This window comes from Montipora foliosa, chromosome 13 (assembly GCF_036669935.1).
Source record: "Montipora foliosa isolate CH-2021 chromosome 13, ASM3666993v2, whole genome shotgun sequence".
Classification (NCBI taxonomy): domain Eukaryota; kingdom Metazoa; phylum Cnidaria; class Anthozoa; order Scleractinia; family Acroporidae; genus Montipora; species Montipora foliosa.
The window spans coordinates 42,863,650-42,881,149 of record NC_090881.1 but is presented as its reverse complement, the minus strand read 5'-3'; the positions used below and the strand labels follow the sequence as shown (position 1 = coordinate 42,881,149).

At 39.0% G+C, this 17,500-nt stretch overlaps 1 protein-coding gene across 2 annotated transcripts in view; it reads right to left on the bottom strand.

Moving 5' to 3' along the window:
- Positions 1 to 4,791: 4,791 nt before the first annotated feature.
- LOC137982350 (neural cell adhesion molecule 2-like) overlaps positions 4,792 to 17,500 on the bottom strand; it is an 89,017-nt gene continuing 76,308 nt past the window's right edge. For both annotated transcript variants that reach the window (XM_068829446.1, XM_068829447.1), the window contains 6 exons: positions 17,392 to 17,500; positions 16,194 to 16,478; positions 11,986 to 12,129; positions 11,343 to 11,364; positions 9,673 to 9,886; positions 4,792 to 7,185 (listed from right to left, as the gene is read on the bottom strand). The exon at positions 17,392 to 17,500 is cut by the window's right edge and continues 203 nt beyond it. In XM_068829446.1, coding sequence (XP_068685547.1) covers positions 6,961 to 7,185; positions 9,673 to 9,886; positions 11,343 to 11,364; positions 11,986 to 12,129; positions 16,194 to 16,478; positions 17,392 to 17,500 — 999 coding nt within the window. In that variant the 3' untranslated portion in view covers positions 4,792 to 6,960. The remainder of the gene's footprint in view (positions 7,186 to 9,672; positions 9,887 to 11,342; positions 11,365 to 11,985; positions 12,130 to 16,193; positions 16,479 to 17,391) is intronic.

The window sequence follows — 17,500 nt, the reverse complement described above, 5'->3', positions numbered from 1 at the left end:
AGCCTCACATCGCGAACGATCCTAACACGATCGCTGTACGATTTGCTCTTAAATTGTTCGCAGTTCCACAGCTGGTGCATACCATGGCAAACTAGGTTAGCATTAGATTCCATCCACCAAAACCACCCTGACACATTTCCTTACAATTACAAGACGTAATATCCCGTCTTAATATGACAAGCTTACCGCTGTAAAAAGAATGAAAACAGGCAGAATTAGAGCTTTAGTTCAACTAGAAATATCGTTTCTAAGCAAAGCCGCGCTGATATACAGTGTTTAGGTCTAAAAACAACTTTGAAGACGGTTAGCTTTTACTTGTTTTGCTGGGTACTACTATGTCAATACACTAAAAAATTCAATTCGCCAGGAGCTTGTCTCGTTAGTCTAGTGGATATCGGAAGATGCAAGGAAACCCATCAATCCGGGTTCTACTCTTTGGCTCGCCTAATCTGAATAATCTGTGCACGTTGAAATGATTGTTTCTTTGAAGTAGAATTGAGGCCGGAAGTAGATTGTACGTCGTGTAAGTTAAATAAGAAGGGAAATGTGGGTTTGAGGGATGGAATCTAATGCTAACCGGCAAACTAAACACCTTTTAAACCAGGCGCTCATCTCCAATTTATAAGACAGTCTTCGATCCACTTTCCCACCTTCAACTTGTGCACTGGAGAGACCGGTGCTCTGAACCCTCCTTGGGTGGCCAAGGCAGTCATTTTTGCTGCGGGATTTGTTTCTTGGATTGCCCTTTTCTTTGTCGTTAGCTAATGCACCTCCAAACATTCGATTGTTGACCACTCGTGTCTTGGTAGTGACAAACTGGGAAATCAAGTGAAGGAAGCTATGATCTTCGCAGTTATGAACGCAATTTTTACAATCGCGTAGAGAAGCCTGAAAAATTCAGGACTTCAACGGGGTTTATACCCGTGACCTCGCGATTCTGGTGCGACGCTCTAACCAACTGAGCTATGAAGCCACTGACGTTGGGAGCTGGTCATTTGTGGGTTCTAATGGTCCCGTGAGGAAGGAATCAATGATGAAATGGTATATGAAATGAATCATATATGAACTGCGGATATGAAATCAAGTGACGCTATGATCTTCGCAGGCTTCATAGCTCAGTTGGTTAGAGCGTCGCACCGGAATCGAGAGGTCACGGGTTCAAACCCCGTTAAAATCCTGAATTTTTCAGGCTTCTCTACGCGATTGTAAAAATTGCGTTCATAACTGCGAAGATCATAGCTTCACTTGATTTCATATCCGCAGTTCATATATGATTTCATGATTCATTTCATATACCATTTCATCAAACTGGGAAATGTGATGAATTCTCGGTCGCTGACCAGTTTGCTGGATACAGTCTGCGACCTCAAGCCACTTCGTTTTCAGCTGGAGGGGGAGCCTGTCTACTATTCTTCTCAGATTATCGGCGCTGTTGATCGCGTCCAAGTGCCCGATTGATTCTAATGCGTTCTGGCAATCCCTTAGCTGATCTGCGAAGGCCAATAGCCCTCGTTGGTCATAAGGCTTCACGGGTGGACCATGAGTTATTTAGTTTAAGTGGGCTACGGCAATCTTGAATGATGCCCAAAACGGGCTTACAGAAGGGCTCGTGCGGTCTGGTATCCAAATGCAGGATCCATGGAAACACAGCTCTTGATAGCATTTCTAGCTGCTCCCGTACAGTATTGAAGAAGGAATGACAATTTCTCATTCTCAACGGACGCATTTTTCTCGATATTGCTCTCAAAGGAGCGGATAAAGTTCCGAAACTCAAGCGGATTTCCATCAAACTTACTGCGTTCGGGTTTCGATAAGGCAAACCCTTGCCTAATCGTTGACGCCACTGATTGAAAGGTTTGCTGCTGGAGCTATATCATTTGCTGTTGCTGCTGCAGTAATTGCTGAAACCTTGCCTCAGGTGGAGGAACCTCATTGCAAGATCTAGTTGATAGGGTCTCACTGCGATTCGGTACTCCCGTCCACACAGGAGCTGCCGGACTCAAAGTGACACTTCCATCCGGTAAAGGCGCAGAAATTTTCTCTTCTTTGGTTGCTGCATTTAAGTAAACTGACTCATAAGCCCTTTCTGGCTCAACTAGTGACTTGTCCTCGGTAGCCTTGGAAGGATCCACAATTTGTTCTACGCCATAACCCTCCTCTAAAATATGGGCTGTTAGGGTGGCTCGCTCAACTTCATTTTCTGCCTCTAGGATCTCCTGCTCTGGCTGTACGGCATCTCTAAGCTTCTCTTCGATAAGGTTGACATTTCTGCGACGCCTCAGCAAAGGCTCGATATCCTGATAAATTCTAGTCAAATGACGCTTGTACGCGGAACGCGAATCTTTCAAGGCACTCTTTCCTTTCGTCGGAACTTCAAGAGTCGGCGTATTGGTATCCATCGTCTTCAAACGGGTCGAATGAACACAGTTTTTGAATAAATGAACAGTCGAAGATCCTTGTTGCTCAAACGAACACCTCGTTTTGAATTCGCGATTTATTGTTTATCATCTGCTTGCCATTCAATTGAAAAAAGATAAGATAAACGAATACAAATTGCATAAATTGTTCTAAAGGTAAAGGACAGAAAAGTACAACGAAAACACGAAACAAATACTTACAAACTGTGGTGCGAATTGAAATTAGCCAGAAGGCTGCCGAGAACGCCGAAAACAGCAACTAACGTAAATGTAAACCTAGAAGGGCGTGTATAACTGATCCAACGACCGAACTTATGCGTAATGACCCCGAAACAAACTTATGTACCTACAAACAAACGTGCAAAAGAGACTGCAGGGAATCATTACGGCATACTAGTTAACACTTAAACAGTATTGCAACGCATACACACAACAATACACACTTGGCAACGAACCACGCAATCAACACATTAAAATTTCCTATTGTAGTTGCTACTTACAATTAATATTAATACCGGATGAAATACCATGATGTCAAGCAGCCCCGAAAAAAAAAAAAAGGGAAGTTTGAGGTCTCAAGTTTTACTAGTTTCAAAGGGATTCTTGTGAAACTTCGCATGTTCAGTAAATTAATTAGGCAAATCGATGAGGCTTATTTTTTTGTTTTTGATAAAAGGTCTATTGCCTATACAATCAGCCATTTATAGCTTTGTTACCCCTGGAGGGGGGGGGGGGGGGTGGGAGAATTGATTGAAAGACTTCTCCTATCTTTCATTCTAGTCCTCTTTACAAGGTGTTTCTAGCATAGGATATTCTGGGATACTCGAAAAATGAATATACAATATACAATAAGGCCATGATCCCACTTCTACTTTCTAGTTTTTTGCCCCTAGAATCGACTAACTTTTGCCGGACAATTTTTCCTTGGTCTTCATTTGGCAAAATCTTGGAAAATTCTAATTTTCAAATCTTTGGAAAAAACTCTTCATACCTTGAATGCTAGGCCCTTTTACGAGCTGCGTTTTGCATAGATAATCCTAGGATCCTCGCAGAATCAATGCTATGATTCCACTCCTACATCTTAGTAATTTGGCTAAAAACCTACGGTGGCCCACAACTGTCACGCCAAAATAAAATTCAGAACAACAAATTGAAATTACTCCCGGCAAACTACAAACATTCACGGCAAAAACAAAAACAGTCGACACTATCCAGAATTCGTCATAACAAGAGGAAATTGCTCACGGCAACAGCAAATTGCTCACGGCAAAAGCCAAAACGGTGGTGAGCGGTTTTTGGTCAGCGGTTGCCCAAGTACGTGGTGTAACACGACACGATCTACACGACCTGGACGTTTTCCCGCTTTCTTCGGAAACGTAGTCATCATGTTTTGCTCAAAATGCAGATTTAGCCTCAAGGAAAGCGACAATTTCTGCTCTAGTTGTGGGAAAGGTAAGGTCTCTCTCAGCGACCGCTGACCACCGCTTTGGCTTTTGCCGTGAGGAATTCTGAATAGTGTCGACTGTTTTGTTTTTGTCATGAATGTTTGTAGTTTGCCGGAAGTAATTTCAATTTGTTGTTCTGAATTTTATTTTGCCGTGACAGTTGTGGGCCACCGTACAAACCGGCTATTTTTGACATTTTTGCCTTTGTCCCTCCATAGGAAAATTGGGGCACGATGTGTGCACGTGTCACAGCTGAACATTTATTAGGGTATGGATGGATGGAAGGGTATGGATGTCGCACAACTTTGTCTGGTAAAGTCTAGATTAGGGTTTCATTTTCCTGGAAACTGATCAGTTGCTTGAATTATTTATAGCTAGTCTGGGATGGGGTAGCGATTTTTGGTTTTAGTTATTCCGAAGTTCTGTAAAGGTCCACAAATGCCTCTTTTAACATAAAAAAATGAAGCAAAATATTTTAAATTCCGCCTTCTTAACCTATTTTATGTCCTAATTACCAGTGTTACAATGATTAGTTCTTCGTTTTATATCGAATTACCCAAATTACGAATTAGGTGCATTTTGCAACAATTTTTAAATTTTCAGTCCGTTTATCCCTTAACCATTTGTGGTAGGCAAAATCTCCTGCTTTGGATCCATTCGTTTGCTTTTTGTGTTTTTGCGAGGTTTCAGGTTCGTGTGTTCACTAGTTTGTTTGGCATCTGAAAGATGTTTAGACTTTCGATTACAACCTTTGCTTTCATCAAAAGTTTAGTTCACTGTGAAAATAGACAAAATAGATATCATATTTTGAACACAAGTGAGAATAGAATGATAAAGTGAATAATCTTCCCTCTAGTCCTTCATCTATAACTTTACAAGAAAAATTTCCTTGTTTGGACGAAGAAAAAGCACCAGTAAAAAATTGGAAAAGCATTGTTTTTTTAATTCAAAACTTTAATAAACCAGACTGTAAGTTAAACATTTTACGATACAAATGCATTGAAAAATTTTTTTTGATGGTCTTTACTGAAAAGATCACCAAATACTAATTACAATACAACAAAAACCATCCTTTGATTATGGACGGGATTTTTTCCGTTCATTGTCATTTCTAAAGTAAGCAACATGAAAAATCTAGCTGCTATTCACTTCAACATAGTGGCACTAAGTTTCACTAATTCTACATCTTAGGGGAACTAGAAAGTCAAAAAACTCTATAAAAAATCTAATTTTATAAGAGCAATACAGAAGGCCATAAAATTTCTCATTACAAAAATATTTAAACTGTTCATATCTTATAAATTCCTACTATGACTAGCAATCCTACAAGAACAATAACCTTGAGTAAAATATTTTACTTCTTTCAGAAGAAACTTCCTCTCCACCTTGAGCGAAACTATTGTGCCATTTCCTTTAAACTGTAATTTTGGAGGCAACAGGTTTATAACCCCGGCAGTTCAGCATTCGTCCCCACATTGAGCCAGAGAGAGACATGGGCCTATTTCGTTCACTGCATAATAAGCTGCATTCATGTCTCACGTGGATAACGGCAAAATAAGTTCGCCACAGGTGGTTAGTTAGTGCTATTCTATGCAGAGTCACCATGAAACTCATTAAAAAACAGCAATAAAAATAGTTAAAAAGAAGACACCTATTCTTAAATTTGTATATTAATTATAAATCTATGGCAATATAACAAAGCTGTAATTTGTTTCAGCACACAAGGAATCAAAGATATTTAGGTACGCAAATGTTCTTCAAAAGGGCAAGTATCTTCAATGACGTTGACGAACATCCATTTGCTATCCATTTTATATTCGTCATCACTTAATAAAAGTTACGCAGTGTGTTCAATATACTTGTAATAGGACTACTGCTATTCTTCTCCTTATAGGTTACATGCTTGATGTTACTTTCCTCGTTAAATTCTCCTCTCTTTCAATTAAAAAGAAAGGGGAAAAACAACACTAAACGAGTAGACAACCATGTCAACATCAAGGGCCTTACAACAGTTTCTTAAATCTCGCATAATGTAGTGAATTAAACAGGTGTTAATTTCGAGCTTACAATTGTCCCAAGAGAAAACAAAAACAATGCTTATTCAAAATTTGGGAGGACAAACAAAGAGTATTGTCATTTCCCGAATTGCTCTTTCTCGGAATGCACTGTTGAAGTTAAGGTTTACAAGAAATAAGACTGTTCATCTTTCTAGGCTAAATACCCTTCACCAAAATGACGTCAATCGTTCACCTGGCCTTCACGAAAAATAAAGTTTAGATCAAGAAAACGTAGTTAACATAGAAAATAAGATTTCAAAACATTTCTGAAGAAACGGTTATCTAACAGTTGTCCAAATGACTTTGAAACAAACCTAAAATGAAATATTATGTGTTTATAAAATAAAAATCATCATAGCTGAGTGAAAACAAATGGCTATGAGGGCCAGTCATCAAATTTAACCACAGAATGCTACGTTTCTGTTGCGGAATTACTAAAATAACAATATTTGAGACTTACTTAGAACTATACTTCCTCAAAGTATGGAGATAAAAAATAGCACTCTAAATTCATTTACTTATATTGTCTTTCTCTGTCTCTCTACAAATCATCTGGATCGCACAATAAAAAAAACCCAAAATCTTTGGTAAAATCTGGACTTATCGCCTTTTGTTAACAAATAAAAAAATTGTGGAAGAGTTACACTGCACTTGAATGATTTTGATTTTGGTGGCTCCAGGAAAAACGTGCAAGTGTTCAGGATCCTCAAGAGGAAATGTCGAACTCTTTCCTTTGAAAGGGAACAAACAATTGTCCTAAAAAGGTGTTAACCATAACAGTATTTCCAGGAAAACTGAAAACATCAATACCAATAAAACGACTATAAAATTGCGAGCCTCCAGAAATCCAAAACAAAACATCGTTTTTATCACGCGCTAAAATATAGTCAACGAACCAAATCTGGACTTCAGAAACTTCAACGCCTATTTGCTTTCACTTTCAGCGTTCAAAAACACAGTGGAAATTCTCTCGAATATCCATCTTTAACTATTTTGGTCAAAATCAATTGATACCGCGGCCATTAAAAGCTGTGGATGTGTTCACATACTCTCCACATTGGAGTAGACCACGTCTTTTTTCCTTGGTACATTATCGTAAGTAGGTGCGCTCTGTGGGACACCAAACTGTGTTATGTCTGCGTATTCCGTTCCTTCGTAAACTGGCGCTCGGAAAAGTGGTCTGGCAGTTGCGCCAGAAGCCTGATGAGCGGGCTGAGTATTGGGCCTGAAATCGTCCAGTTCGGCATACTCTAATTCATTAGGTTGCTGCAAAAAAAAAAGAAAAAAAAAAACGTTTGACCTTAGTTATTATCATGACTTTCTAGTCAGCCACTTCAGTTCATTCAACTTGTGGGTTACCAAGTGTTTAGGGGATCAAGGGGCCAGACCATAATACACTCCAGCCACAGACTGCATCAAGTTAAAAGAAAAAAATAGCGATCTGGTTGGTAAGCTCTCCAGAGTGCGGTTATGAATGAAGTTCTTAGAAATTACAAGGTGCAGGGATTACTCAAGGATTGGGGTACCGATTGGAAATAATACCACCAAGGGAACATTGCAAAGGCAGAACAAATTCAAGATTTTATTTTCTAGTCTTAGATCTGGAAAAGCATGTGGCCCCTTTAGTATCCCTGTTTCCCTTCCTAAGATTTTTAAGTTGTGCTCTCTAAGCCTCTGGAAATTTTGTACAACTTCTCATTTTCCTCTGGATCTGTTCCTCATGCCTTTAAAAATGCACGTGTTATTCCTGTCTACAAGTCTGGATCTCGTCTGTCGCTAACAAATTACAGACCAATATCTGTTCTTTCAATTTTTAGTCAGAATCTAGAAAAGTTACTTTTTGGTTGACTAACTAAATTTCTAGATAAACACCACATCATTTTTTTCAGGGCAGTTTGGTTTTCGTGCAAATCATTCAACTGAGCATGCCTATTGCTGATTACTGACAAAATTCAGAGAGCAATTGAAGGTGGCCTTTTTTCCTGTTGGATATTCCTTGATCTCCGTAAAGCTTTTGATGTTACGGCACCCGTCTGCCTTAGTTTTCTTTCGTTGTATTCTACGTATTTCCATTTTTTACCGCATTTACGTCACATGGGATCTCTGCTAGCTACCACGTGACTCTACCTTAAATGACACACGCACTTGTAAATTTCGTAAGGCTCACAGAACCTCTCCGAGCGTTTGCCAACACGTCCTACTCGAGAGGATCGCTGTAAGATTTTACTCAATAAACCTGAGCCTCGTGGAACGTGTGAGTCACTAGTCTTTTAGTTCCACGGATCTCTCTGCCACCGGAGCTGATGCCGCTACAGTCAAATACAAGTTCCAACAACAGGCACAGACTGCCAACCAAACTAGTCCAGTACCCCTGGAGACAATTGACTAGTCAAGCCAGTCAAGCGAGGAGCACAAGTAAGTCCGCTCCTTTCTTACTTACGCGTAGTTCGAAAAGAAGAAAAAAGAGCATATGCTCAAGGAAAGGAAGGAAAGAAGAACACTGATATGCTTAAAGCAACAAACGCAGGAGCAATGTCCACTTACCAAGTATTGGAAACTCAAATAGTTTACGAGTTTAGTTAACTATTTAGTATAGAAACAGAGCCATTAAAAAAAAAGTGTGTTTGACTCATCCCTTTCAAACTTCCAAATTTACGATATGGACCAGCCACAAAACAAAGAAAAAACAGAACCCTGCGTTCCGCTGGGCAAAACTGCTGATACCAATCTTAGCGAAATGTTTGCCCAAGGCAGCATCGAGCAGCAAGAATTAACCTTAGAAAAAAGTAAAGCCAGAGATCTAGCTGAGACACGTGCTCAGACCATGACCGAAAAGGCTTTTGAGTTCAATTCTGCAACAAAAGAAAAGTCGGCAAGGTCTGCAAACAACCATTTCCATTCAAATGTCACCAAATTCCACGCATTCTTGGCCAGCTCCGATAACCACGCCGAAAATGAAGAGAGAGCAAAGAGCTTAATCACAATCATTGATCACACTGAACTTGAACTGAGCGCTTTAGTAAAGCTTACCCCTGAAGAACAGATTATTGCTGATCTCATCTCGACCGTTCAAGACACGATTGATGGTTGTCAAAGGGCCGCATTGTACAAAATAAAAGCAATTGAAAAACATGAGATCACATCTATTCAATCGGCCTCTTCACGCAAGACATCAAGAATGTCTTCTGCATCCGGTTCATCTAATCGCTCTTCAAAAGAAACTTTGATCAATGTAAAAGCTAGATGCACAGGGTTCTAAACAAGTTAAAGCTATAACAAGAATTCAGCAAAACCATAGCTGAAGAAGACGTTCGTGAAGAAGCATTACAAATCGATGAACGTCCGTTCGAGCATGACGAGATAGAACTACCAAAAGAAACACCCGAACAGTTAATTGATCGTTTTATGAACAATACCGAAGCCCGTCCCACCCATTAAACCGCAATAAACAACTTATTGCAGCCAGTCATTGATACATCCTTTGTTGACCCAAAGAAGTCAGCCTTTCCATCCTCGTACTCGACAACTGACCTAATATCCGGCGATCAAGCCATAAAGAAAGAGCAAGAAGTAGACATCGCTAAGGCTCTTCAAAAAATCATTCCAGAACAATGCAGCACCTCAATTTACTTAGAAATTAACCCTTCTTTCATAGTTGAACACAGTATGTGGCGTGACAAACCAAGGTGTTGTCACAGTTGCACAGGTGATGGGTAAACTTAAAAGAACTAACTTTACCAGGAAATAACTTACCTTATTACGCTTATTGTTCTTCTTGGATTTGTCAACTTGAGCATAGACATCAGTCACTGGTGCTTTGGTCTTCTTCTTCTTCTTCTTCTTCGACTTGTCCACTTGTGCATAAGTCACATCAGGCACAGGTCCTCCTGCCTGCCACTGTTGAGCTGCAGATGGTGCACCAACAGCCGAGTATTCACCTTCCAGTTCATCTGGGTATGGACCTTGCCTATAGTAACAGATCAAGAAAATGTCAACTGTCACGTATGTGCATGAATCCTATTTTCTGGCATATCTACTTCTGATTGAGGAAACAAACCGAGAATCAGTAAGGCAGATTTATTTAAGATTTATATGGCGAGATTGCGTGATATGACTCTGAGGCTTAATAAAGACATGTTTCTTCGCTTGATGTTGTCTTCTTAATATAGTAATTCTCAAGTAAGAGTGCATTTCAACAAAACATTGATATTTAACAATGTCCAAGCCTCTAAGTCATATCCCGATACTGATACATCCAACAGGTAGTATTGTCTGAGATTTCTGTGAAATGGTTCAAGGGGGATGCAGAAGGAGAGCATGAACTTTCTTGCCACAACGGCAAGTCGTACCATTTTTACAATGTCTGCACATCTTAGAGCACAATTGACTGCAAATTCCTTGAGTTAAAAATACAAAGATCCGCTAACGACTGAATGTTTTGGCCAAAGGCTGTGTTAAAAATACTGCACACAGTGAAACGCTGATTTAAAGGCCCATTTTCACCCTGGATGCAATGCGCGCCCAGCATGATTTTGTGTATCACAAAATTACAAAAATTCGAAAATCTCAGAAAGCCTTTCAGAATCTTCTTCATCAAAAGCTATCTGCCCATAAATCTCTTAGGTCCTGATTGGAATGCATTCTCTACTTATCATTTCATAGTTTTATCGTAGTATGTTATGCCTATATTTGTTCAAAATATTTCCATTTGAACTCGAATAGTATTGAACAACATGATGAAATGCTGAGGCGAGGTTTGCTCACCGCTCCACAAAGGCAGCAACCTCTGCCACTCTCTTGAGCACAAGCATCTTTACCAAAGAATTTTACTTCTGCGTCCCAGGTACCATATCAAATCGAAACTTACAAAGTAAAAGTAAATTTAAATAAAGTAAGCCATGCATTTCAGCACTGAAATAAGGTCGCCTCGCTCGTTAGCTTCAGAATTGTTCTATTCCTTTTGCTGAATAGCCGAACCATAAAGATTCCGCTTTGGTGATTCTCCAATGTCTAAATCAGTTCACTCCATAAAGATAAAAGGTAATTTTAGTGGTTTCACTTGTTAAAATCACCCGGTAAACCACATGACAATCAAGCTAATGGCGATGTTTCTTGTTTTCTGCAGCACAAACTGGCATGACAAAAATAGTTTGCCAATTGGAATGCGCTATTTGAAATTAAAAACAATGACAAATGATCGCGTCAAGGGTGAAATGGGCCTTTAACATAGGACACTGAAAAACACTTTGCTTAAATGCTTACGATTTGTTAAAAAAAAGGATGAAAAAGAGAGCTTTCCCATGAAGAAAATGCAGTTGCAAAAATAAGAAATTCGCAGGAAAAACAAGTTACGCTAGTGCTTTGGGTTGCCTTTAGCTGAGACTTTTGAGGAGGTGTGCACATCACGATTATGCTATACTTACAGACCGGCTGTTGCTGATCCAGCTAAAAGAAGTAGGAGAGAAAAACATTAAACAAGGAATAAAACGTAATTGGTTAAAACCATCCCCAAGTGTGATTTTGGGTGTGACCCACCACCCCTATCCAATGTTGATTGAGGGCTGTAAAATGATACAGAAACAAGAATGAAGTGCACATCAGAGCAAGGCTCACTTGTAATTTTTACCCAAAATCATACAAAAAAAGCTTTAAGAAATTCTGAGATTTTCAGCTTGGAAGCATGCTTTTTTTGAAAACAGCATTACTGGACTGGAATGAACATACAATAAGGGAATGGGGGAGGGGGGGCGGGTGGTAGTGAGAAACATTTCCCTGCATTAGCAGTCCATCCAGAGCAATATGAATGGAGCCCATAACAACATAATAAATATTGGTCATAACATTGAAGCCAGGTCAAACTTGAATAGGAAAACATTAAACTTGTGCCTATGCCTATACTTCCTATAATTAATGTAAGAAAAAGGTGTATGAAATAATGACATTGTTTACGAGGATGGCCATCAGTTGTCAAATGGTGACTGAGAAGTAAAATTGCTCGTTATATGTTGTTCAAAAAAGGTCCAATCCATTCCCTAGACCAAATTGATCATAATGACATGTACTCACTTTCTGATGGGGTCTTCTTTCGCTTCCGCCAAATGACAAAAATAAAAACACCGAGAATGAGAAGAACTGCAACAGCTGCTGCTCCGGCAATAATGGCAGGACTTACTCCTTTTGGCTCTGTCCGTGCATTTGGGTCTGCTGTTCCTAGTGAAAGAAGAAACTTTTCCTCATAACCCAGAAATAATCCTGAAGGTATGAATTCAACATGAACTTTATTTACTACTAATACAAAGAAAAGAGAAACAAATGGTCCGTCCTGCAAATAGCATTGTATCAATTACATTTACAAATATGATGATTCTTAATAATTGTGATGACAATGAGGGAGACACTGATGATCATGATGATGGTGATCGAGACAATGATATAAAATAATGAAAATGAAGGGAAAAGTACACAATAATCAACAACAACATTTAGTTCATGAAGATTCATCAATATTCCTAAATAACAACAATCTACAGACACTAACCTTCAAGATCATTCCCATTGAGAGGGTTTTCAGAACCACCTTTAATATTACACAGTCTTGCGGTTTTGACACTGCACTGCACTCCAAATTTGCATAAGCATTGTTTCCAGTTTCTCTCGGACTTACAATGGTCCCAAGAGAAAATAAAAACAATGCTTATGCAAAATTTGAAGGGACGAACAAAGAGTAAGACTTGTGGATAGAAACTAATGACATGATTGTGCGTGCCAATCGGATCGCTTTATAGGAGAAACCATTAGATCAATTTATGATATAATGGAATTTACTGCAGAGGAAAATATCCCAGGCCTACTGGTATTTATTGATTTCAAAAAAGCCTTTGATAGCGTTGAATGGAACTTTCTATACCGGTGCCTTCAGATATTTAACTTTGGGCCAGACTTTATTCACTGGGTGAAAACGTTTTACAAGAATATACAAAGCTGCACCATAAATAACGGTATGGCGTCAAATTTATTTTCGCTTGAACGCGGTGTTCGCCAAGGAGACCCTCTCTCTCCCTACCTTTTTATCGTAGCAGTGGAAACGCTAGCAATTGCCATTCGACAGAACCCAGGTATAAAAGGAATTAGTATTGGGAAAGAAGAAACAAAACTCTTACAATACACTGATGATACCACGGCTGTTCTTTCTGATACTAATTCTGCAAATATATTGTTTGACCTACTAAACAGTTTTGAAAGCATCTCTAGTCTTAAAATTAATTATACAAAAACTGAAGGCATGTGGATTGGATCATCCAAAAACAACAATGAAAAGCCATTTGGCATCAAATGGTCTGATGAACCTGTTAAAGCATTAGGAGTTCATTTTACTTATGATCAACACCTGCTTAAGGAAAAAAACTTCATTGAAAGACTGGATAGCATTAAAAAACTTGTTTATAAACATTTGGTCGTCGAGGAATTTGTCTTTATATGGTAAAATTACAACAATCAAATCATTTCTTATTCCAAAGTTTGTTTTCATATGCTCTGTGTTACCCACACCTAAGGAAGTGGTTAAACAATTGAATCAAATGATATTCAAATTCCTATGTCAACAATAAATGAATATTCAGAGGGTGGTCTAAAAATGATTGATCTAGAGTGCATGGTGAAGTCTTTAAGGTTAGCATGGCTAGAAAGGATTTTTAATAATAATGATGGAATATGGAAGAGATATCTGGGACACAAATTACAACCCTTCGGTGGTTTGTTCTTCATGAATTGTAATTATGATATCAAAGATTATATAATTTCTTCCCAATTTTACCATGAACTTTTGTCATGGTGGTCAGAATTCCGCGAAACGTTCGCTTCAGAAAAAGGCTGGGAAAATATTATTTGGAATAACAGAGAAATACGTATGGATAAAAAACCAGTTTTTTACAAAAATTGCTTTGATTGTAGAATTGTTTACACGCATAACCTTCTACTGGACCTTGACAACAGACAATCTTACAGCATATTCACAAAAACTATAAAGAAAACTAACTTTCTGCAGTGGACCGGCCATCCATCATTCTATACCACCCCATTTAAAAGGCACCAATAAGTCTCCGTCTATAACAGCCCTCACATTTGTGATGGAATACAACGTCTTTGACGTAGTGGAAAAGAAATCAAAAGATTATTATTCACTTCTTGTCGGAAAGAAAGCGCAGCCACCCTATACAGTCCATACACTGCAAAGAAATTTTAATTTTTCTTCTGATCAAATAAAACACTTTTTTAATTTACCTCACCGTGTTGCCCTCGAATCATACGTCAAGGCCTTTCAATACAAAGTTCTTACCTCTATACTCTACACTAACACAAAATTGCACAAAATCGGTTTTAGACCGAATGATCTGTGCAGTTTTTGCAAGGCTCAGTCAGAAACTTTAAGCCACTTTTTTTATCACTGTTCACATTCCAGACATTTCTGGACTGATTTTGAGTCTTACTGGCTTTTTTTATCCAATCAACGGGTACACCTCTCTTTGGAAAATGTTTGATATGGACTAATATCGCAACAATGCCCTTTACTTAATTTACTCAATTATTTTGTTATCTTTGGGAAATTGTTTTTGTGGGACTGCAGAAGAAGGCAAATTAATCCAGATATTACTGGGTTTAAGAACAAAATTGTTCTCAAGTGCGAAACAGAAAGGAAAATTAAAAACACGAAAGGCTATTTTAAAAAGAAATGGGTGCTCATACCAACTCGATAAGCCTACTCGCCTGTTGTTCTACTGTTTGTTGTTGTTGTGGTTGTGTCTGTTTGTCTCTCTCTTTCTAGTTATTTATAATGTAAGGCGTTTTATCCTAACATGAAAAGGGAGAACATTGGTTACAAGGTTGGGAGGGATCAGAGGTTGATCAACTATTTGCTGTTTATTGATGATTTGATTTGCATGGAAGGTCTGAAGAGGAGCCAGTGAGTTTAGTCAATGCTGTGCAGAGTTTTTCACGGAACACAGGGACGGCGGATGGGATGGATTAGCCTGCTGTGTTACTGTTGAACCAGGGGGTGAAGGCCCTTTGTGAGGGAATTGTGTTGCCAGATTGTCCAGTGATGGGTGATGTTGACGAGAATGGGTATAAGTACCTGGGTGTTGTGGCTGTCCTTTTCTCACCAGCAGAAGTGGGTGGCTTGGCGTGATGTCTCTAAAAAGGCTTACGGAGCATGAGGCCACCTATGCAGAAACAGCCATAAGCCAAAAAGGGACTTTGCCGAGTGGCTGACTTTGCCAGCTGGAACATGTAGATGTAGATGTAGATGTAGATGAGCGTGGATATTACGCAGAAGGAGATGAAGGAGAAAGTCAAGCAGAGGTATTTGAGAATGCTTGAAGTTGCCTATAGGCCTGTAGGTGTGGTGAGGTAAAGTGCAGAGATTTTGAACATTTTTAATTGAGGGATGTGATGTGAAGACAAGGAAGATGTTCACACCGTTTGGGGCATTCAAAAAGAATAGTGTAGTGTATGCGAAAAGGAAGGATGCCATGAGGGTATTTGTTGGAGAGAAGTTACAGGTGTGAGAAAGGAAGAACAAGTACTAGAAGCAGGTGGAGAAAGCAAGTAGGAGACGTTTCAGGACAAGTGGTTGCATGGGAAGTTTTTGAGGGATGTCAGTGAAGTGGCTAATGACATGTCTTGGCAGCAGCTTAGACCTGAATTACTGTAGAGAGTAGTTGCGAACGTTCTCAAGTTTAGTCCTTTTAGACAAAAACTACAACAAAAGACCTAAAATACCAGCAGGTGAGGGTGTTGGATGATGGGAATGTGGAGATCTGGTGGGATAGCAGCACTGAGACAACACAAAAGATGTAACATCCAGACATTACTATGGTAGGTCGTTTGACTGGTTCAGGTGTGAATGTTTGTCGATTTCTCAGTGCTATGGGATAGGAATGTGGTGACTAAAGAGAATGACAAAATCACCAACTACTCTCCTCTGGCAAAGGAAATCAGGAAGATACGTTAGATGTCAACGACGATTGTGCCATAGGTGGTTGGATTTTGCGTGTGGTAAGTGGTTTGGTTTGAAAGATCTTAGGATTCGGGATGTGTTGGAATTAAGGCCTCCACAGACACTGGACCATCTTAATCCACAAGAAGATGCTTAGTCCCTAAGCCCCAGTGTTTATGCCTGCTTAGTTTGCACATCATCTCCTTGCAGGTTGTTCTGTTCACAGAAAGTCAAGACTTTTTACGATTAATTTACCACAAAAAATCATTTTCCTGCTTACCTCCATTGGGCACCTCCACTGTCTTGATATTGTTATTGACAATGCTTGGACCATATTTGTTTGTTGCAGTCACCATTAATTCATATATCTTTCCTCTTTCCAACTTGAAAACTGCGGAGGTCACATTAACATCTGTAACTTTGGTCCAGCTCTCATCATTTGCTATCCTCTTGTAGACAGAATAATGAGTTATGGTTGCCCCATTTTCTTCTGGTTTTTTCCAGGTAAGGGTTATTTGATCATCTTCTATCTCAGCTTTGACAATAACTACTGGTTCGGGAACATCTGTAAATTCAAGTAAAAAAAAAATAAAAATAAAAAAAACAAGGAAAACTTACTAAAACGGAGAAAAGCATAACCATAGTCTCCTCTCACTTAGCTTGGAAGAAACAGTGTTCATCTCAAAAGAACCTCCAAAGGTGGGAATGAAAGAAAACAACTTAAATCCAGCACCATGGGGTAGCGCGTTGATAAAACATCCCCGAGAGGTAAGGATCAACAACCCTTTCCATCCCCATCTCCAAATTTTGTCGATGGAGTTGAAAATTACAGCTGCATCGTTTACTTTAGGTTTATTTTGAGTGAAGCTAATTTTGTCATTCTTCCCTACAACTATTATAATAAGAATCAATGAAGAATATTACTGGAAAAAAAAGCAAAAGCTTCCATAAGTGTAAGTAATAAGAATGAACTTCTGGAAGTCTAATTGATTATCTGTTGGTTTGAAGGAAAAGGATTAATAATTTGTAAAGAGCAAAACCTGTAAAAGCCAGGATGATATCAGGAGTGACAAATTTTTGACTAACCTAATGCATCATGTTGTCTTCGTGTAGCAAGTGTTCCACTAGAATAATTTTTCAAATTTTGGTACTGGTGATGTTTTGCAATATCAAATAAATTAGGCTACTTCCCATAATTTCTATGTTAATCGGATTGGGCAACCGAGGGGAGGAGTAATCTTTCTTTGCTCTTGTAACGCCCTGTCTCGAAATCATGGGATTTTGTGGCAGCCATGATTCTTTTCAAGTGTCGTTCACAGTCCTGTTGCATGTCTTTATCGACAATATGTTGAAACATTTTCTGAGAATGGCAAGCCATAGCTGTCTCATTACTTTGTTAGCACCACTTTCCAGAAATGAAAGGTGGATTGCCATTAATTTTTCTAACAAAAAAGATACCTAGAGCTTTTTTCACCTACCTCCCAACACCTCAAGTTTCATGACATTTCTTCCCTCTTGCAAACTTTCTCCATGCTTGTTTGTGGCAGTCACAACAAATTCATAGACCTTGTTCTTCTCCAATTCAAC